Source organism: Bombina bombina, chromosome 9 (genome assembly GCF_027579735.1).
Source record: "Bombina bombina isolate aBomBom1 chromosome 9, aBomBom1.pri, whole genome shotgun sequence".
Classification (NCBI taxonomy): Eukaryota; Metazoa; Chordata; class Amphibia; order Anura; family Bombinatoridae; genus Bombina; species Bombina bombina.
Window position 1 is genome coordinate 228,935,257 of NC_069507.1, and position 23,786 is coordinate 228,959,042.

Sequence of the window (23,786 nt, forward strand, 5' to 3'; positions counted from 1 at the left end):
CTACACAAATGCCTATTCAAACATCTATTTATCCAAATGAGTGACAGCAGATATTGATCAACAACAAAATATATACAATCCATAAATTGATGCAGCACTCTAAGATAAATGTGATTCATGTTACTGCTATCATATTACTGCAATCATATTACTGCAATCATATTACTGCTATCATATTACTGCTATCATATTACTGCTATCATATTACTGCAATCATATTACTGCACTCATATTACTGCTATCATATTACCGCTATCATATTACTACAATCAATCATATTACTGCAATCAAATTACTGCTATCATATTATTGCAATCATATTACCGCAATATTTGTCAAGCTTGATATGATTTCAATACATGAAGTCACATTTATATTAATGTACTGTAGTAATTTATTAGTTCAATAAAGTTATAAAACAAAGCTGAAAAGATGGAAAAAGGATAAGGGAATATATTTTCCACATGAAGGATATTTTAAAATTTATTTTAAAAAGTGCTTTTTTATTTAATGTTGTACTTTTCTTTAGATGTTAGGTGTGTTTGACAAGCACACAATTTACTATTAGTTACATTTATAAATTACTTCAAATTCCAGATGTTTTGGGCTGTGTGGTCAGTTGTTCTTCTAGCACAGGCTGTGGAAGGTAAGTAACCAGCTACTTACATATCTATCTATCTATCTATCTATCTATCTATCTATCTATCTATCTATCTATCTATCTATCATCTATCTAAATATCATCTATCTATCAATAATCTGTCTGTCTGTCTGTCATCTATCTATCTATCTATCTATCTATCTATCTATCTATCTATCTATCTATCTATCTATCTATCTATCTATCTATCTATCTATCTATCTATCTATATGTCTGTCTGTCCATCTATCTATATGTCTGTCTGTCCATCTATCTATATGTCTGTCTGTCCATCTATCTATATGTCTGTCTGTCCATCTATCTGTTTATCTATCCATCTATCAATTTATTATCTATCTATAATCTATTGATCATCTATTGATCTATTATCTATCTATCTATCATGAATATTTTCAAATTTTTTGGTCTCATATTTAACAGGAGAGGAAGTCTGCTATGAAAGAATTGGGTGTTTCACAAACAACTACCCATGGTCTGGAACTCTGGAGAGACCAATTGCAAAATTACCATGGTCACCAGAAGTGATTAATGTTCGATTCCTGCTGTACACTAGAGAAAATCCCACTAACTTCCAAGTAAGTCCTCTTTGCTTATTTTTATACAAAGTAAGATTATAACAACATCTAATTAATGCAACTAGAGACTTAATTAAATAACCTCAAAACTAAGAGACAAGCAATTTTGACAACATTTGATCAATAAACGGCAGTGTTTTATATAAAACATTTATAGTAATTTTATATGTATGTTTGTACATTACAGTGCAAAACCAATACACTAGTAACAAAACGAACTCTCAACCATGAAGTAAAGATTTCCAGTGTATTGGTGATAGACCAGGCATGATAACTGCCAGTAAGATACAATCAGACAATGTACATAAATATATATTAGAGTTGTGTAATTCCATTTAAAACCTGCTGCTCATCCAATCAGCAGTACTGACAGCACAACTCAGATGTGCAACTAGCGCTGCTCATCCAATCAGCAGTACTGACAGCACAACTCAGATGTGCAACTAGCGCTGCTCATCCAATCAGCAGTACTGACAGCACAACTCAGATGTGCAGCTAGCGCTGCTCATCCAATCAGCAGTACTGACAGCACAACTCAGATGTGCAACTAGCGCTGCTCATCCAATCAGCAGTACTGACAGCACAACTCAGATGTGCAACTAGCGCTGCTCATCCAATCAGCAGTACTGACAGCACAACTCAGATGTGCAACTAGCGCTGCTCATCCAATCAGCAGTACTGACAGCACAACTCGGATGTGCAACTAGCGCTGCTCATCCAATCAGCAGTACTGACAGCACAACTCAGATGTGCAACTAGCACTGCTCATCCAATCAGCAGTACTGACAGCACAACTCGGATGTGCAACTAGCGCTGCTCATCCAATCAGCAGTACTGACAGCACAACTCGGATGTGCAACTAGCGCTGCTCATCCAATCAGCAGTACTGACAGCACAACTCAGATGTGCATCTAGCGCTGCTCATCCAATCAGCAGTACTGACAGCACAACTCAGATGTGCAACTAGCGCTGCTCATCCAATCAGCAGTACTGACAGCACAACTCGGATGTGCAACTAGCGCTGCTCATCCAATCAGCAGTACTGACAGCACAACTCAGATGTGCAACTAGCGCTGCTCATCCAATCAGCAGTACTGACAGCACAACTCAGATGTGCAACTAGCACTGCTCGTCCTTTCAGCAGTACTGACAGCACAACTCAGATGTGCAACTAGTGCTGCTGAATGGATCAGCAGGGGTTTCTGCTCGGGACAAACAATGCTCTGGTTCCCAAGCGGAATTTCGACTGTGTGTTTAACCCCTATGCAGAGGTTAAAGCCACAATAGTGCAAAGTCGATAGTCTTAAAATTACATCCTCTAACAAGTTAGAGAATGTCATTTCTCAACTCTTATGACCCTTTACTAGAAAACATGCAATTCTCATAGCCTGTGCTTGCTAATACGCTAATAGAATATTCTAAATAAAGTACAGTTTAATACATGTATTATAGACAGTTTTTGTGTAATTCACAAATTGTGTTTCCACACAGTACCAATGAGAGGCTGGAATAAAAATGGCAGTTAATGTGTTTAAAGTAACTGAAACAAATGTACAATACATGTAGTTTAGTATGTATACATGTAGCCTCCCTAACACAGAATTCATCATGCATTAAAAAAGACACATCTCATCTGTCCTTAGTTTTCCCAGTAACTATACTGTTTCATTAAAACGTTTTTTTTACCATGCATAATTCAACATTTTGTACTAGATTACAAGTAAAGCGCATGAAATGAATGTATTTGACAGTTTTCACAGGTAGAGGGCATTAATTCATGTGTGCCATATAGATAAAATAGTGCTCACCCATGGAGTTACTTATGAGAAGGCACTGATTGGCTAAAATGCAAGTCTGCCAAAAGAACTGAAATAAAGGGGCAATCTGCAGAGGCTTAGATACAAGGTTATCACAGAGGTAAAAAGTATATTAATATAACCATGTTGGCTGTGCAAACCCGGGGAATGGGTAATAAAGTAAATATCTAGCTTTTTAAACCATAACAATTCTGGAGTACACTGTCCCTTTAAGATTAAATCATCTAACAATTGGAGCAAAATGTGTTTTCTGATTCAATATATTTGAAGGCGAAATTTTCAATTTTGGTTCGTTTGTTAGATTGTTTCAAATAAGCAGAAAGAGTGAATTACATTGTCGTTTTGTTTCACAGGAGCTCCAAGCTGTAAATATTTCCTCAATTTCAGCATCAAATTTTAAAACAAACAGGAAATCTCGCTTCATAATCCATGGATTTTATGACACAGGGGAACAAAATTGGCTAAAAAATATGTGCAAGGTAAAGATTCGTAAATCTGTATGTTGTATATTATATTGACTGGTGTTTTTTTAAAGTTTCATGATTCAGATAAAGTATGCACTTAAATCAATAATTCCAATATATGTTCATTATCAAAACATGCATATTATTTTATATGCACACTTTCTGAGGCTCCAGCTCCTACTGAGCATGTGCAAAGTGCACAGTACATACATATATGCAAGTTGTGATTGGTTGATGGTTGTCACATGATACAGGGGGAGGGAAATTGGATTAACTTTGAAATCTGACAAAAAAATGTTCTGCTGATTTCAAGTTCAAAGTAAGTTCTATTTCATTGTCTTTTTATTGTGTGTTCGTCTATTATTTGATTCTACTGTTTATAGTAGTCATTTAATGAATTAGCTCTCCCAAAATGAGAAATGGACACAATTTTAAAAGATAAAATAAAAAATAATACAATAACAGAACAATTAAATTTCTTATATTTTCTGTAAATAACCCCCCCCCAAAAAAAAACCCCATTAAAACTAGTTGAGTCCTGGAGCAAATGATACTCCACATATTTTCTAGTGCATTTGCTTACAGTTTACAGCAATACAAGTCATCAGTGCACTTTCTAAGGCAGTGATTTTCAACCTTTTTTTTGGCGTGGCACACTTTTTTACATAAAAAAATCCTGCGGCACACCACCATCCCAATATTTTACAAAATAACACATTGTAGCTTAATACAGTGTATGTATATATATATATACATATATATACATACATACATACACACACACACTGTACTGTCATGCCTCCTACAAACTATACATGACATATTGACATTCATTCACAAACAATCATAATGATTGTCTGTGAATGAATGTCAATATGTCATGGTTGTAAATGATTCCTGATGAGCCTGTCACATACCTCCCAATAATTCAAAATTTGAAAGAGGGACACCCCCACACTGGGAAAAGTCCCCCCCATCAGTCATCATCTCACTTAAAATAAAAAAAAACGCCTAGAATAAAAAAACAAGCAACATTTAAAAAATGTCACACTGTTGTCAGTCTGCTGCGGCACACCTGAGGATCTCTCACGGCACACTGGTTGAAAAACACTGTTCTAAGGAATAGAATGCATGTCCTGTAATTTAAAGGAAGGGATACTTATTGCACTTTAATAGGAAACTCAGAGCTAGAAAGGATAATCACAAATAAAGGTATATTTGCTGGGAAAACCCCCCCACAAAAATGCTTGCATCTTTGATTATAAACCACATGAAATTTAGTATTTTGTCATTTAATTATATTTGTCATAAAAATATGTTTTAAAAAAACTATGTGAAACTGTGTGCTGTTGCTCAGATGAAGATACTTTTTCTGTCTGTTGGATGTTTTTGCACCACTGCTTAAAGGGACATTCCAGTCAAAATTTAAATGCACATAGATAAATTATGCCTTTGAATATAAAATGTTTTTAGTAAAAGTTATCACTGTTTTAGTGTTAACATTTTTCACTGCACGTGCATGTAAAGCATAGCTAGATATTCTCAGTGCACCAGCATTTTAAATACTGCAGCTGCTCAGAGCACCAGTGTTTTTTTTTTATCGTGTCAGCAATTAATACATTAAGTCATTACCATATGGTACAAGAACATTAGCCTCTCTGAGCAAGTGCTGTGTTTAAAATGCCTGTGCACAGTGCATACTTAAATACACTTTTGAAATAGCTATAGCTTTTATTAGAAGATTTTTTGCTAATACATGTACATTACAAAAAATTCTTCTATTCAAAACCGAAATGCATCCATGTGGATTACAATTTGAGCTAGGGTGTCTCTTTAAAATGAAGTTCACCAGCAAGTAGACTGTAAAATTTTGTAACTTGTTTCAGTAAGAATCAACTCAAGGGTGACAAACCCACTTGCATTGTGAAGAGCAATTTCACCCAATAAAATATGTTCATGACCATAACATCTGATTTTCAGAGACTTTTAATAACATATTTTCTAAATTATTTTCGATAAGCACATATTACTTTATGTTTCTTTTTATCTATTTTATATCATTATACATCAAAGGAACTTATGGGTTTGTCACACAGGTCAGGTGTGTCACAAAGCATCTTCTGGAGTAACACATATATGTGATATAGAAATGTAACAAAGTATATGCAAAGTAATAGTGTAAATATCCATGGACTGCAACTGTAACCAGTAACTAGCTGACTTATAGGAGAAACCAACTACAGGTATACCCCGCTCATACAGCGGGTTAGGGACCGGAGCCCTGCTGTAAAGTGAAAACCGCCTTAAAGTGAAACAAGGCAGTTTTAGCTTTCTTTTCACTTGCCAGTGTGTTTAAAAACTTGAAAACATGTTTTAACTAACAAATATTAGGTGTGCAATAGTGCTGTGTTTAGTTTAACACTAGCACAGCACAGTATTCAATAAATACTGTACCTGTAAAATAGTGACAATTACTGTAGTATAATTTGCCAGACGATAGCACCGAGACACAGATTGCACTGTAATGATGTAAACAGAGTGAACTAAGCATAACAAAATGGTGCCAGTAACTTTTCTCGCAATCTCACAATGATCACAGCACTGTTTCAAAATCCTTGGAGGCTGAACTTCAGCTCCACAAAGCGCTGTATTAGCGAAGCGCTGTAAAGTAAAGCGCTGTAAAGTGAGGTATACCTGTATACAATTTCTACTAGACTTAGGTATAGATAAATTATAGAGTAGGGATAGGCAAATATTAGTTGATTTTTGGACATTTGAATGGTAGAACATATCCCTCTCCTATTGCTTTACCATTTTATTGTTTCTATAGAACATATTTTAGTATTTAAATATCGGATGTAAAATACAAACACCTGAATATTACATTTGAATATTGAACGTTGATTCACATTGACTTACAGTGGAGTTTATGAGAATCAATATTCAAATGGTACATTTGATATTATTCAAACAGAAAACAATGTGTTAGTGCAAAAAGGATAAGTCCAAAAAAGTCAATTGGAGACTAAGTCCCAACTCCAAATGTGCATAAGTGATCCCAGGGATTACTTCTCAGTGGAAACAAATGCTGCAGTCGAACTGCAAGGGTTAACCTCAAATAAAACAGATGAATGCTGCCAATATTGAAGTCCTGTGAGACCACAGGGTTAATTCATATGTAAGTTGTATACTCACATACTGCAGAGCCTCACATCAAGCTCTAGATATAAAAGCAATGGGAGACTCCAACAGGAGCAGATAGAAGTGAACTCGGATGAATGTTAAAACAATTTATTAAAACATGTGTTAAAATCACTGGGGTTTACAGAGAACATCCACAGCTAGAACATTCATATATTGCACAGACTGTATATTGTAAACAATGTCTATAATTGCAGTTTGCCGTTCAGAAGGTTGGTCTCCGCCCACAACGTGACATCACACGCAGAGGATTTTTCTCATTGCACAGATTAAAATTTAGTAAAAAACTCAGCAGCATGGAAATAATAATCTTTTTTTAGTGAGCATTATACTGTAAAGTAAGTGTCTCTCATGAGTAAGCTCCCCTTAATGCCATACGCAGTTCCCCAGGTAGATATTGCCTTTAAAACAATCCCTGAGGGGACTTTTATTACTGACAAGTCATTTTACAGGATCTTGCTAGGTCGGGGGCTTTGATTATTTTTTTAATACAACTATTTATTTTCTAGCAAATGTTTGAAGTCGAAGATGTAAACTGTTTTTGTGTTGACTGGAGAAGAGGATCTCGTACACTATACACACGGGCAGCGAACAATATTCGTGTTGTTGGGGCAGAATTGGCCTATTTTCTTGATACGCTTCAGGTGTGTAACTATGACTTACATTATAGAAAGTTTAAATAAACAGTCTAGACAAAATAAAAGTTTTATGATTCAGATACGGCATGACATTTTAAACAACTTTCCAAATTACTTTTATCATCAAATTTGCTTTGTTCTTTTGGTATTCTTTTTTTAAAAGCTAAACCTAGGTAGGCTCATATGCTAATTTCTAAGCCCTTGAAGGCCGCCTCTTATCTCAGAGCATTTTGATAGTTTTTCACAGCTTAACAGTGCTAGTTCGTGTGTGTCATATAGATTACATTGGAGTTTATCATAAGTCAGCAATGATTGGGTAAAAGGAAAGTTTGTCAAGATAACTGAGATAAGGGGAACCGTTTGCAGAGGCTTAGAAACAAGGTAATCACAGAAGTAAAAAGTATATTAATATAACCGTGTTGGTTGTGCAAAACTGGGGAATAGGTAATAAAGGGATTATTTATCAATTTAAACAATAAAAAATCTGGAGTAGACTTTCTCTTTAACATTTACATTTCATTTACATATCATCTTGTTATTGATCATAATGATTATATTTGAAAACATAGACCATTAATAACCTATAAAACCAGCTTGTGCCTTGAAGCCATGGGAAGAATAGGTTAAAAGTAAAAAAAAAAATATATAAAAACTTGGGTAAAGTCAACTTATTTTTTTAAAACAGTTAATTATTTTCTAAAACCTGAGTTTGAACCATGTCAGCCAACTGTTTCCAGACAAAAAGAAGTCTGGGCAGTCAACAGGTTACCCCCATGTATCTCCACTGAATGACAAAGCTTTAATTCTAAAGATAAAAACCCCAAAACAAAACAAAAATAACTTTCAAAAAGGCTGGTTTAAATGACATAGATTCATAAAACAATGTTTCAAGCATGTTAGGCATTTTGAATGAATTTATATTTCAAAATTATTTTTTTAAAACACAGAATCAAATATTTTATATTACAATCTTAAAGTAAAAATGTAACCAGATAATTATTTCTCATGCCTATTTAGTGGATTTTTCTACTATCTTTACACGTTCTGACTTTAAACATCTGCTTTTGTTAAAATCTTATTTGTAATTATTTTACACTGCAAATTATTATTTTTTTCAGAATAATTTTGGGTATTCCCTGTCAAACGTCCATCTGATTGGTCACAGTCTGGGAGCACACACTGCTGGGGAGGCTGGAAAGAGGAAGCCTGGAATTGCACGAATAACTGGTATGCAATGGTACAATTCATGCTGTATGGGTATATGATCATTTTTTAAGAATCCTTCAGTGATGACCTCATCATTTCATTAATTTGTCCATTCATTCTTTCATTCATTCGTTCATCCATTCGTTCATCTGTTTATTCTTTCATTCATTCATCCATTCATCTATTCATTCATTTGTTCATCCGTTAATTTTTTTATTTATGCATTTGCTTTGCTTTATTACTCCCAATTGGTTTACTTGTTAAAAAAACAATATATTTGTTAACCCTAAAAGTTTCTAAGATTATATATTAACATTTTGTAACTAGGTTTGGATCCAGCTGGACCTTATTTTCAGGGAACACCAATTGAAGTCAGAATCGATCCATCTGATGCTGCATTTGTGGATATAATTCATACAGACGTTGCACCACTGATTCCATTTTTAGGTACTTGACTCTCTCTTTACTATCTTGGTAAAATGACAATGAATAACAAAACTACTATACTACTGATGTCTAAATTCTGTTTTTATAGGATTTGGAATGAAACAAACTGTCGGCCATGTGGACTTCTATCCAAATGGAGGAAAAGATATGTCAGGTTGTGACAAAAGCATATTCTCCAGAATTATTGCTCTTGATGGAATTATGGAAGGTAAGATGTATTTGCTTTATTGGTCTCTCAAATAGGATTGCACAACCCTTACAGTTCTATTGGGGAATAAATTACACCTCCACAAGCATTTAAACAAATATGTTTATTAAAGGGACTCAGGTTTTCCACTCGTATTACAAGTTGAAAGAAAACGTGATCACTTGAGTGCAATCGTGATTTACGCTAGAATGATTACCGCTTACTCAGAGCTCTGGTTAACTGTTTCAAGAAACAACAAAGTGTTACAAACCACATCAAAAATATATTACAAAGTACAGTTACACTCATAATGACAATATATAATACAAATATTGCACACAAAAGTTATAAGGGCTCAAATATATGAGGTATCAGGTGTTAGGCTTTAACATAGACATACATACATACATACATACATATACAGCTCTAAAGAAGTATGTGTGTATAATATATATATATATATATATATATATATGTGTGTGTGTGTGTGTGTCTATATATGTGTACAAATCTATTTATATGTGTATTTATGTATATACACATATAAATACATATGTACACACACATATATATATATATATATATATATATATATATATATATATATATGTATCCCTTTACAGTTAAGTAAATAAAAACATGAAAAAACATATTTATACAAATTTTTATAACGTTTTTAACTATGTATTTACTGTAAATATTTCACACTCCTATGTTCTGAACAAAGCAGACTATATTCTAATTATTTTTAAATATATTTTTCAATATATATCAGTGTATATATACTGTATATGCTGTATATATATATATATATATATATATATATATATATATATATAGGTATACATATATATTGTACCAAAATACCATCAGCTATATATAGAAATATTCATTTATGAATGTGAAATATTCATATTTTAATGTCGGGTTAGTGCACATGAGAATATGCGATTGGGTTTGCGTGCAAGTAGGGTGTTAGGTTGTTACCCCACTTTTTTGCTCCATTCACTTCTATAGGGGAATAGGTTATTGCAGTGCAATATTGTAAGTTTGGCTTTTTATGCTCGTCGGGTTAGTATGCGAGCGAAAACAGTTTACTTTAAACTCATAGGGGTAGATTTACTATAAGTCGAGCGGTCATGATTCGCTATAGCGAATCATGTCCGCTCAACATCACTAAATGCTGACAGCATAGGCTTTTGTTTCATATTTCTAGTGAAATGCTTGTGCAATGCTGCCCCCTGCTCACTGGCGGCCAATTATCCCGATCATTGGGTTATGACTCCTGCTTCTTAACTTCCGTTTCACGCCAGCCTGGAATGATGGGACTCCGAAGCAGCATTCGCTGCTTCATAAATGGAGCCCATAATATGAACGCAACTCGACGTGCCCAAAAAGCTTACTTCTAGCGCAGTTAACGTTGGAACGTCAAGCCACACTCCACTTGTAATCTAGCCCTTTATAAGCTTAGTATAGAGGTTATTCCCGCCTCCGTCTAGTCATGGGTGCAAAAGGTTGAAATCTGTATTTCACTGCATTTAAGTGCTGGTATGTTTGCACACAAGCAGCAACTCTCCTTCAGATACCTGCAGTATAACCTGTAATAGCAGCACCCTTAATTAGAAGGAGGTGCACGAAATGTATTTAGTGTTTCTAATAGAAATATAGTTTATTCTAAAATACCCTCTTTTAGTTATAAGAAAGAAAAAAACATTCTCTGTTAATATATTGTTAAAATATTTTATTTTTTTATTCTCTGTAATAATTTATATAATTAAAAACATTAGATTGTTGTAACAAACTGAGATTTACAAACATTTCTAGAACATATGTTCCATTTACTGTGGTAGAGAACATTTTATTTTTTCTGTATATTTGCATTACTTTTTCTAGGAATTATGGATGTTGTTCTATGCAATCATCTTAAAAGCTACAAGTACTATACAGACAGCATCCTTTATCGAGATGGATATATTGGTTTTCCCAGCCCTTCGTATGCGGAATTTAAATCGGTGAGCTTGAGCCTTCTATATCTTCTGTATTTAAAGAGCCCCTAAAAGCTACAAAGAGAAAAGTAAATATGTTATTCAATTGAACATATCCCAGTCTGAAAATATTTATAAGGAAGCAAACATATGAAAGGGGTAGTAAACACCTGGACATTTTAATCTAAAATCTTTAGTTATGTTTAGGGAAACAACTTAATAATAGACTTTTGTTGTTTATTTTGCACCCCTTTCATGTAATTTACCTTTGCAAACTGTCGCCTAGATTTAGAGTTCTGCGTTAGCCATCAAAACCAACGTTAGGGGGTCCTAACGCTGGTTTTGGCCGCCCGCTGGTATTTAGAGTCAGTCAGTCAGGAAAGGGTCTAACGCTCACTTTCCAGCCGCGACTTTTCCATACTGCAGATCCCCTTCATGAGAATAATGAAAGAAAATGTTTGGGTTTAATGTTCCTTTAAGTTGCATTCTGCCCTCTTCTGAGCATTGGAAAAACTGACTTCCTTTTGTTTCTTTTGCATTCAGTCAGCTCATGTTACTCTAGAAGATTTATGCCATCAAGCTAGATATGCCTTCCTGTAGAGACCTTGGTTCTCTTGTAGGGCTGTGACACAAAGTAATGGACACTGCACAAATTAAGTAAAAAAAATAATAAAAGGTAAAATATTTTTAAAATGAGGAATAATACATATTGAAATGATTTCTATTAAGTATAACCCACTTTATTACAACAATGTAACAGACTTTTTGTTATATCCCTTTAAATTCTAAATCTTATATGCTTTAAAATAAAGCCAATTGTTGAGTTGATGGAGAAGAAATTGAAGCTGGTTTCTTTAAACTTTCATTGTAAACTTCTAAAAATGTTACTTAATAAGGGACAGTAAACACCTTAGGGAGCCTATTTTTGAACGGTGTCTCATTGTTTTTACCCACTTGCTCTGGCATCTTTTGATTATGTGGCTAGAATCAATAGCGCTTTGCCTCCTATACTTTAATTTCAGCAATAAGCTTGGAAATAAAAGAAATGAAGCCCTCGGATTAAAGGGTCTTAGCCTTAGTTCAGGTGTCTTCGGATTCAATCCTTGGTTTATCTATATATAATAAATAAAAGTTGTTTTTTTAAATTGATTAGTAATATTTTTTTTCAGCTACATAATAATTATAAAAATGGTGTTACTACTTACCTTTCTATATACTTAGTTAAAGGGACAGTGTACACCAGTTTCCATATAACTGCAAGTAATAGACACTACTATACAGAAGAATATGCACCGATACTGATCTATACATCCAGCATAAAACCTTTTAAAAACTTACTTAGAATCTCACATTCTAGTACTTTTGATGATGTTAGGCTGGGACAGACAGTGAAAGGGCTGGCAAAAAAGAAAGAGCAGACCCCCTTCCATGCACATGAAAAGACAGATTACATAAACAGGAGCAAGCAGGAATCTGTAGATATCAGTCTACATCTAATAATATGGGACTTGGTTAGGATTTTAAAAATCAGCACAATGTTATTAAAAAATAAACAAAACTATACATTGTTACAAAAACACTCCCAGATGGGCTTCATAACTGGATAATCTACAAAACATCAATGCAAAGAAACATCTAGTGTACAATGTCCCTTTAAACTAAGTATATGTCTATCACACACCTCCATCTACCTTATAGTAGATGCAGGACATTTTCTTTTTGTAGCTATCTTGTCACCCTCAACTACATCATTTTTTTAAATCTAATTAAACTAGCTCATGACTAGTGGAGTGATGGACAAATTGTTCATGCAACTCTAAACCGCATTAAGTTATTATATTTTGTAATTGTCCATGAAAACTAAATACCTTTTTCTTCCACAGGGCACAGGGTTCCCCTGCCCCAATGATGGGTGCCCTCTAATGGGGCACTACGCTGATACCTATTCAAAGATCACATCAACCAGTCAAACGTTTTACTTGAATACCGGAGATTTACCAAGCTATGCACGTATGTTTATATCTCTGGTTTTGTTTTTTTAAATTTGATCTATTAATATTTTATTTTTGTTATAAATTGAAATGTTAGGTAAGCCCTAGATAAAAAATGCCCCTGAGCGTTCACTGACCAGGAAAATTATCTTTACTGATTAGATGGATATATAAGCTGTATTATATTTAATGAGAAAAAAAAAGAAGGAAATAGCAAGAGATTAAATAAATATTTTTTTTCTTTCATGTAATTAGCAAGAGTCCATGAGCTAGTGACGTATGGGATATACATTCCTACCAGGAGGGGCAAAGTTTCCCAAACCTCAAAATGCCTATAAATACACCCCTCACCACACCCACAATTCAGTTTTACAAACTTTGCCTCCGATGGAGGTGGTGAAGTTAGTTTGTGCTAGATTCTACGTTGATATGCGCTCCGCAGCAAGTTGGAGCCCGGTTTTCCTCTCAGCGTGCAGTGAATGTCAGAGGGATGTGAGGAGAGTATTGCCTATTTGAATGTAGTGATCTCCTTCTACGGGGTCTATTTCATAGGTTCTCTGTTATCGGTCGTAGAGATTCATCTCTTACCTCCCTTTTCAGATCGACGATATACTCTTATATATACCATTACCTCTGCTGATTCTCGTTTCAGTACTGGTTTGGCTATCTGCTATATGTAGATGAGTGTCCTGGGGTAAGTAAGTCTTATTTTCTGTGACACTCCTAGCTATGGTTGGGCACTTTGTTTATAAATTTCTAAATATATGTATTCAAACATTTATTTGCCTTGACTCAGAATGTTCAACTTTCCTTATTTTCAGACAGTCAGTTTCATATTTGGGATAATGCATTTTAATTTAACATTTTTCTTACCTTAAAATTTGACTTTTTCCCTGTGGGCTGTTAGGCTCGCGGGGGCTGAAAATGCTTCATTTTATTGCGTCATTCTTGGCGCGGACTTTTTTGGCGCAAAAATTCTATTTCCGTTTCCGGCGTCATACGTGTCGCCGGAAGTTGCGTCATTTTTTGACGTTATTTTGCGCCAAAAATGTCGGCGTTCCGGATGTGGCATCATTTTTGGCGCCAGAAAGCATTTAGGCGCCAAATAATGTGGGCGTCTTATTTGGCGCGAAAAAATATGGGCGTCGCTTTTGTCTCCACATTATTTAAGTCTCATTTTTTATTGCTTCTGGTTGCTAGAAGCTTGTTCTTTGGCATTTTTTCCCATTCCTGAAACTGTCATTTAAGGAATTTGATCAATTTTGCTTTATATATATGTTGTTTTTTCTCTTACATATTGCAAGATGTCTCACGTTGCATCTGAGTCAGAAGATACTACAGGAAAATCGCTGTCAAGTGCTGAATCTACCAAAGCTAAGTGTATCTGCTGTAAACTTTTGGTAGCTATTCCTCCAGCTGTTGTTTGTATTGATTGTCATGACAAACTTGTTAAAGCAGATAATATTTCCTTTAGTAAAGTACCATTGCCTGTTGCAGTTCCTTCAACATCTAAGGTGCAGAATGTTCCTGATAATATAAGAGATTTTGTTTCTGAATCCATAAAGAAGGCTATGTCTGTTATTTCTCCTTCTAGTAAACGTAAAAAATCTTTTAAAACTTCTCTCCCTACAGATGAATTTTTAAATGAACATCCTCATTCTGATTCTGATGATTCCTCTGGTTCAGAGGATTCTGTCTCAGAGGTTGATGCTGATAAATCTTCATATTTATTTAAAATGGAATTTATTCGTTCTTTACTTAAAGAAGTACTAATTGCTTTAGAAATAGAGGATTCTGGTCCTCTTGATACTAATTCTAAACGTTTAGATAAGGTATTTAAAGCTCCTGTGGTTATTCCAGAAGTTTTTCCTGTTCCTAATGCTATTTCTGCAGTAATTTCCAAAGAATGGGATAATTTGGGTAATTCATTTACTCCTTCTAAACGTTTTAAGCAATTATATCCTGTGCCGTCTGACAGATTAGAATTTTGGGACAAGATCCCTAAAGTTGATGGGGCTATTTCTACCCTTGCTAAACGTACTACTATTCCTACGTCAGATGGTACTTCGTTTAAGGATCCTCTAGATAGGAAAATTGAATCCTTTCTAAGAAAAGCTTATCTGTGTTCAGGTAATCTTCTTAGACCTGCTATATCTTTGGCTGATGTTGCTGCAGCTTCAACTTTTTGGTTGGAAACTTAAGCGCAACAAGTAACACATCGTGATTCTCATGATATTATTATTCTTCTTCAGCATGCTAATAATTTTATCTGTGATGCCATTTTTGATATTATCAGAGTTGATGTCAGGTTTATGTCTCTAGCTATTTTAGCTAGAAGAGCTTTATGGCTTAAAACTTGGAATGCTGATATGGCTTCTAAATCAACTTTACTTTCCATTTCTTTCCAGGGTAACAAATTATTTGGTTCTCAGTTGGATTCCATTATTTCAACTGTTACTGGTGGGAAAGGAACTTTTTTACCACAGGATAAAAAATCTAAAGGTAAAAACAGGGCTAATAATCGTTTTCGTTCCTTTCGTTTCAACAAAGAACAAAAGCCTGATCCTTCATCCTCAGGAGCAGTTTCAGTTTGGAGACCATCTCCAGTCTGGAATAAATCCAAGCCAGCTAGAAAGGCAAAGCCTGCTTCTAAGTCCACATGAAGGTGCGGCCCTCATTCCAGCTCAGCTTCTAGGGGGCAGGTTACGTTTTTTCAAGGAAATTTGGATCAATTCTGTTCACAATCTTTGGATTCAGAGCATTGTTTCAGAAGGGTACAGAACTGGTTTCAAGTTGAGACCTCCTGCAAAGAGATTTTTTCTTTCCCGTGTCCCAGTAAATCCAGTAAAAGCTCAAGCATTTCTGAAATGTGTTTCAGATCTAGAGTTGACTGGAGTAATTATGCCAGTTCCAGTTCCGGAACAGGGGATGGGGTTTTATTCAAATCTCTTCATTGTACCAAAGAAGGAGAATTCTTTCAGACCAGTTCTGGATCTAAAAATATTGAATCGTTATGTAAGGATACCAACGTTCAAGATGGTAACTGTAAGGACTATCTTACCTTTTGTTCAGCAAGGGAATTATATGTCCACAATAGATTTACAGGATGCATATCTGCATATTCCGATTCATCCAGATCATTATCAGTTCCTGAGATTCTCGTTTCTGGACAAGCATTACCAGTTTGTGGCTCTGCCGTTTGGCCTAGCTACAGCTCCAAGAATTTTTACAAAGGTTCTCGGTGCCCTGCTGTCTGTAATCAGAGAACAGGGTATTGTGGTTTTTCCTTATTTGGACGATATCTTGGTACTTGCTCAGTCTTTACATTTAGCAGAATCTCATACGAATCGACTTGTGTTGTTTCTTCAAGATCATGGTTGGAGGATCAATTTACCAAAAAGTTCCTTGATTCCTCAGACAAGGGTAACCTTTCTGGGTTTCCAGATGGATTCAGTGTCCATGACTCTGTCTTTAATAGACAAGAGACGTCTAAAGTTGATTGCAGCTTGTCGAAACCTTCAGTCACAATCATTCCCTTCGGTAGCCTTATGCATGGAAATTCTAGGTCTTATAACTGCTGCATCGGACGCGATCCCCTTTGCTCGTTTTCACATGCAACCTCTTCAGCTCTGTATGCTGAAGCAATGGTGCAAGGATTACACGAAGATATCTCAATTAATATCTTTAAAACCGATTGTTCGACACTCTCTAACATGGTGGACAGATCACCATCGTTTAATTCAGGGGGCTTCTTTTGTGCTTCCGACCTGGACTGTAATTTCAACAGATGCAAGTCTCACAGGTTGGGGAGCTGTGTGGGGATCTCTGACGGCACAAGGAGTTTGGGAATCTCAGGAGGTGAGATTACCGATCAATATTTTGGAACTCCGTGCAATTTTCAGAGCTCTTCAGTTTTGGCCTCTTCTGAAGAGAGAATCGTTCATTTGTTTTCAGACAGACAATGTCACAACTGTGGCATACATCAATCATCAAGGAGGGACTCACAGTCCTCTGGCTATGAAAGAAGTATCTCGGATTTTGGTTTGGGCGGAATCCAGCTCCTGTCTAATCTCTGCGGTTCATATCCCAGGTGTAGACAATTGGGAAGCGGATTATCTCAGTCGCCAAACGTTGCATCCGGGCGAATGGTCTCTTCACCCAGAGGTATTTCTTCAGATTGTTCAAATGTGGGAACTTCCAGAAATAGATCTGATGGCGTCCCATCTAAACAAGAAACTTCCCAGGTATCTGTCCAGATCCCGGGATCCTCAGGCGGAGGCAGTGGATGCATTATCACTTCCTTGGAAGTATCATCCTGCCTATATCTTTCCGCCTCTAGTTCTTCTTCCAAGAGTAATCTCCAAGATTCTGAAGGAATGCTCGTTTGTTCTGCTGGTAGCTCCGGCATGGCCTCACAGGTTTTGGTATGCGGATCTTGTCCGGATGGCCTCTTGCCAACCGTGGACTCTTCCGTTAAGACCAGACCTTCTGTCACAAGGTCCTTTTTTCCATCAGGATCTGAAATCCTTAAATTTAAAGGTATGGAGATTGAACGCTTGATTCTTGGTCAAAGAGGTTTCTCTGACTCTGTGATTAATACTATGTTACAGGCTCGTAAATCTGTATCTCGAGAGATATATTATAGAGTCTGGAAGACTTATATTTCTTGGTGTCTTTCTCATCATTTTTCCTGGCATTCTTTTAGAATACCGAGAATTTTACAGTTTCTTCAGGATGGTTTAGATAAGGGTTTGTCCGCAAGTTCTTTGAAAGGACAAATCTCTGCTCTTTCTGTTCTTTTTCACAGAAAGATTGCTATTCTTCCTGATATTCATTGTTTTGTACAAGCTTTGGTTCGTATAAAACCTGTCATTAAGTCAATTTCTCCTCCTTGGAGTTTGAATTTGGTTCTGGGAGCTCTTCAAGCTCCTCCGTTTGAACCTATGCATTCATTGGACATTAAATTACTTTCTTGGAAAGTTTTGTTCCTTTTGGCCATCTCTTCTGCCAGAAGAGTTTCTGAATTTTCTGCTCTTTCTTGTGAGTCTCCTTTTCTGATTTTTCATCAGGATAAGGCGGTGTTGCGAACTTCTTTTGAATTTTTACCTAAAGTTGTGAATTTCAACAACATTAGTAGAGAAATTGTGGTTCCTTCATTATGTCCTAATCCTAAGAATTCTAAGGAGAAATCGTTGCATTCTTTGGATGTTGTTAGAGCTTTGAAATATTATGTTGAAGCTACGAAATCTTTTCGTAAGACTTCTAGTCTATTTGTTATCTTTTCCGGTTCTAGAAAAGGCCAGAAAGCTTCTGCCATTTCTTTGGCATCTTGGTTGAAATCTTTAATTCATCTTGCCTATGTTGAGTCGGGTAAAACTCTGCCTCAGAGAATTACAGCTCATTCTACTAGGTCAGTTTCTACTTCCTGGGCGTTTAGGAATGAAGCTTCGGTTGACCAGATCTGCAAAGCAGCAACTTGGTCCTCTTTGCATACTTTTACTAAATTCTACCATTTTGATGTATTTTCTTCTTCTGAAGCAGTTTTTGGTAGAAAAGTACTTCAGGCAGCGGTTTCAGTTTGAATCTTCTGCTTATGTTTTTCGTTAAACTTTATTTTGGGTGTGGATTATTTTCAGCAGGAATTGGCTGTCTTTATTTTATCCCTCCCTCTCTAGTGACTCTTGTGTGGAAAGATCCACATCTTGGGTAGTCATTATCCCATACGTCACTAGCTCATGGACTCTTGCTAATTACATGAAAGAAAACATAATTTATGTAAGAACTTACCTGATAAATTCATTTCTTTCATATTAGCAAGAGTCCATGAGGCCCGCCCTTTTTTTGTGGTGGTTATGATTTTGTATAAAGCACAATTATTCCAATTCCTTATTTTATATGCTTTCGCACTTTTTTATCACCCCACTTCTTGGCTATTCGTTAAACTGAATTGTGGGTGTGGTGAGGGGTGTATTTATAGGCATTTTGAGGTTTGGGAAACTTTGCCCCTCCTGGTAGGAATGTATATCCCATACGTCACTAGCTCATGGACTCTTGCTAATATGAAAGAAATGAATTTATCAGGTAAGTTCTTACATAAATTATGTTATTTGCCTTTTCTCATGCAAAATAAACTTGTATTTGTGTAACTATAATAAATATACAATTATATAATTGACACAATAGGTACCAAACTTTATCATTTTCCCTTGGAGCAGCATTCAGTTTGGTCTTGTGGAGAAGTCATTGTAGAGTCTTAGGTTTAGACATTTCAGAGCTATGCCAGGGTAATAGGATACCGGGACTTTTCCCAGTGGGCCGCCATCACCATAGGGTCAAATTCTTGGTCAGGATGTAATGGAGCGAGCCTTGTAAGCCTGTGTAGCGCATTTCTTTAAGGCCGCTCCGCTCCAGACAAGAGTGTGGGTACCTGTGGTGGCAGAAAGGTGGCTGAGGACTTCTCCTAATGAGGGTGTGGGGGATTGTTCCAGAGGAAAATGGCCACAGGCAAAGTGGGGGTGAAGGCAGGCCGAGGGGGAAGGGGCCATTCCGATTTTCCAGCCCAGCCATGAACATTATTGTTCAGTTGCTGTAGAATAATATATCAGTCTAATTTAATGTTTAATGTATTTTTACTGCAATTATTTATTAATAGACAAACCCCAACTACCATTTGCCTTATTTGATGGAGCCAATCTGGGCTTTAGTCCTCAGGCAACAAGGTTAGCCCTGGTTATAATGTTAGTATAAAGTGAATTGTTTTGCAGTTGTTATCTCATAAAGCCAATCAGAGACAGATATAGACTAGAGCAGATTTAGCCTTGGGAAGTCAACAGGTGGATTTCAAGTTCTGCATTAGAAATTAAGTTGTTTTATTACACATAACTAAACATTTTATATAGAAATCTCAAGGCGTTTTTCTGCCCCTTTAACTTCTGTACTTATTTAACTCTCTCTGCCTATCTCTCATTGCAGTAGAATATTAAAATAAAAATGTATTCACCCATAAACAATTAAACAATGCACACATGCAAATTCACTGTTATTTTGTCTACTAATTGATTTTTTATCTTCTCAGGCTGGAGATACAAAGTGTCTGTGGAAATTACTGGCTCAACAATTGTCCTGGGATATTTAAAAGTTGCTGTATACGGAACAAAAGGAAATACTCAGCTACACGACATTTTTAAGTAAGCGAACACAAGAGCACATTGAATATACTAAAATATTAAATGTATTTTCTTCCTTTATCATTGGAAAACAGCGAATGAAACCTCTATATTATTTATATTATAATGAAGTGTTATTACTGTGAATTTATTTTTATTTATTTTTTAATTAAAGGGGCATAAAACCCAAACTGTTGCTTTCATGTTTCAGATAGAACATAAACTTTTAAACAGCTTTTCATTTTACTTCTATTATAATTTTTTTGTTTTCTTCTTATCCGCTGTTGAAAAGCAGGACGGTAAGTGTGCACGTGTCTGCAGGACAATATGGAAGCAGTTTTACTACAATATTATATATTAGCAAGAACACTATATGACACCACTATTTCCTGTCATGTAGTGCTCAAAACACGTGTACACTACCTATCTAGATATCTTTTTAACAAAACAAAGAATAACAAGAGAACAAAGCAAATTTGATAATAGAAGTAGATTGGAAAATTGTTTTGTATAAAATTTGAATTGCATGTCCCTTTAATAGTCTGGCATTTTGTTTTCCCTTTTTTCACTTAATTATCAAGTAGACATTTTCTATTCATTTCAATATCACAGATTTGACTTATTTGATTTATTTTTACAGTGGAATAATTATATCAGGCAGAAAATATACAAATTTCCTTCATGCTGAGAAGGATGTTGGGACTCTCACTCATGTGAAATTTGTCTGGAGACACAGCCTTGTCAACATTTTTAGGTCTCGTATTGGAGCTAAATCCATAAATGTTCAATATGGGAAAGATGGAACAATGTACGTATATTCACCCAGTCTTGTTAAACTCTTTTTGTCAGTCATATGATATGCTACTAAACACAATTACACTTTTGTTGTCTTGCTATAGAATAACATATAATCCTATTCTAAACATTTTTTAAACAAATTAACATTTTGTCTGCTGCAATTGTTTTTCAATAACCAAAAACCACTAACCACTTGCCTCTTTTGAAGATGCTAGGCTTGGTTTTAGTTTGCCTCTGACGTCATTTGCACCACCACGATCGGGATGGTTGACAGCACCTGCTAGCAGCCGATTGGCTACCTGTAAGTAGGGGTGGCTTTCTGGTGAAATGCTTGTGCAATGATAAATGCGGACAGCATATGCTGTCCGCCTGCTGCAATGTTCAGCAATCATTATTCACTATAGCGAATCATGTCCGCTTGACAATTGTTAAATGGTGTAGGATTTCTGTAAACAGACAGCGAAAAAACCTGTAACTTGTCCCTGATACTATCTAGAGATGCATGATACACCTAATTATTATTTTAAATAAGGTGATTACAAACCCTTAGTTATTAAGTGGTATATTGAGATACAGAGTTTAGAGTAATGGTTCTCTTTCTCTGCTGAGGTCAGATAGAGACAGTTAAAAATAGGTCACAAGAGTGTGCACAATTTTCAGAATTAAATTACAGGAAATGGGGACAAAATAAATAATGAAAGTATACTGCAGAGTTTTTTTTTAAATATATAAAATGTATTATTTTATATTACCATATCAAAGTGTTTAATGTCCCTTTAAAGAAAATGAATGAATGCTTGTGCAATGCCGCCCCCTGCTTATTGGCGGCCAATCATGAACTAGCAAGGGCTGTCAATCTGATACGGTCGGGATGATTTCAATCCAACCACCTAAAAGGTGGCGGACAGGTTAAGAGGCAGCGGGTCTTATTGCCTGAAATGATGGGCATCTGCTGCTTACTAAATGGAGCCCAAAGTGTTAATGCTTTAAAATATGCCCCAAAAAACTCACAGATATTAAAAATAACGTATTTCTGTTATATTTATAAATAAATATATACAAATTCCACTACATGTGCGGAGATTCAGCTTACCCTTGGCTTAGCAATGAGGTTTGCAATGCGCCTATAGCTCAGTGTATCTATTACAGGAGGGATTTAGCGCTTCTGAGCGATCCTACACCCAGATGTTAGCGCACTCTAGACTTTTGCTTCAGCCATAAAAAAATAAAAAAAAATAAACCTGCTATTGAATTAACAAACACAATAGCGCTAATATTTTTTCACTCTGCTTGTAATCTAGCCCATAATGTTAATATAAAAATCATGAAAACCCTTTTTTTTTCTTTTTTTTTTCCAGGAGAACTTTCTGTGGCAGAGAAAATGTAAAAGACAATGTTCCTCAGACTCTCAGCTTTTGTTAGTTGTAAATTATTCTTGCTTTAAAAAAAAAGTATTGTAATGTCATTTACACTTCTTTGACAGAATAATACATACATTTTATTATTTTTATTATTATTATTTTATTTTACATGGTTGCTAATATTTATATAAAAAAATCTTTGACAAGAGGCATAAAACAAATAAAAAACAGTAATCATTTTCAGAGTCACTTCATTAAAACACCAGTTATGATTTTATGTATGAGTATACATATACTTATTTAGTCATGTAAATGTATATATCTCTGTGTTAAAGCCCTTTGCAGTCTTTTATTCTAACACCTGAGTACTCATATCTTTGAGCCCTTATAATTATTTAATGCAATATTTTTTTAAAATAATTTTTATCAGACAGTGTTAATATGAGTGCAACTGTGCTTTTAAATGTAATTTTGAGGTATTTTGCGCCACTTTTTTCTTGCATAACATTTAACTAGAGCTCTCTATCCTGGTGTCCATTCATTTCAGTTTAATTGAACGCATTTACTTTCAATTTATATTAGTGCGCTAGTTCAGAGGTGCACAAAAAGCCGCAAACTACCCCTTTTCCCTCGTGTGCAATAATTAGCGCGCCACTCATAATATAGCCCACAGGGATTAAAGCATGAAAGTCATTATATACTAAGCATTACAATACTAATCTTAATGGTTACATGTATAGAATCTATTTGCCATCTCCAAAAAATCGAATGTACAATTAAAGGGACATGAAACACAAAGTTTTCTTTTATGATTCAGATAGAGAATACATTTTTAAACAACTTTTTAATTACCTAATTATTGCCCCTCAAACCCCCCAGGGTCAGGTCTTCATTTATAGATAGTCTCCACACTACTTTCATTCTACTTAAATGACAGCTGCAAACACTAATCAGCACATCCTTCCTTTTACTTAACCCTATAGAATACATACCTTCTCTTCCTACAAATAGCTATACATCACACATCAATAGTATATACTTTTTTTATTTTTTTATTATATATATATATATATATATATATATTTTTTTTTTTTTTGGTTTGTTTTATTTTCATCTACACACCTCATATCACTAATATGAATCCAAATCTGACCATAATTTTATTTGTAATAATCCTTTTCTCACTACAATTTTGGTCACATCACTACCGGCGTAATCGCACACCTCTAACTGGAAAACAAATTATCATACACCATGGCCTGCTCTGTTGCTGTAACTTATCTGCTGAG

At 35.3% G+C, this 23,786-nt stretch overlaps 1 protein-coding gene across 1 annotated transcript; it reads left to right on the forward strand.

The window, feature by feature from the left end:
• Positions 1-597: 597 nt before the first annotated feature.
• On the forward strand, positions 598-22,558 carry LOC128640509 (inactive pancreatic lipase-related protein 1-like). The gene is made up of 12 exons (XM_053692985.1): positions 598-646; positions 1,082-1,236; positions 3,407-3,532; positions 7,228-7,362; positions 8,475-8,583; positions 8,890-9,009; positions 9,098-9,217; positions 11,090-11,208; positions 13,065-13,191; positions 20,248-20,359; positions 20,979-21,146; positions 22,495-22,558. Exons 1-12 carry the CDS (start codon positions 598-600, stop codon positions 22,556-22,558), a joined length of 1,404 nt encoding a protein of 467 aa, XP_053548960.1.
• The last annotated feature ends 1,228 nt before the right edge of the window (positions 22,559-23,786 follow it).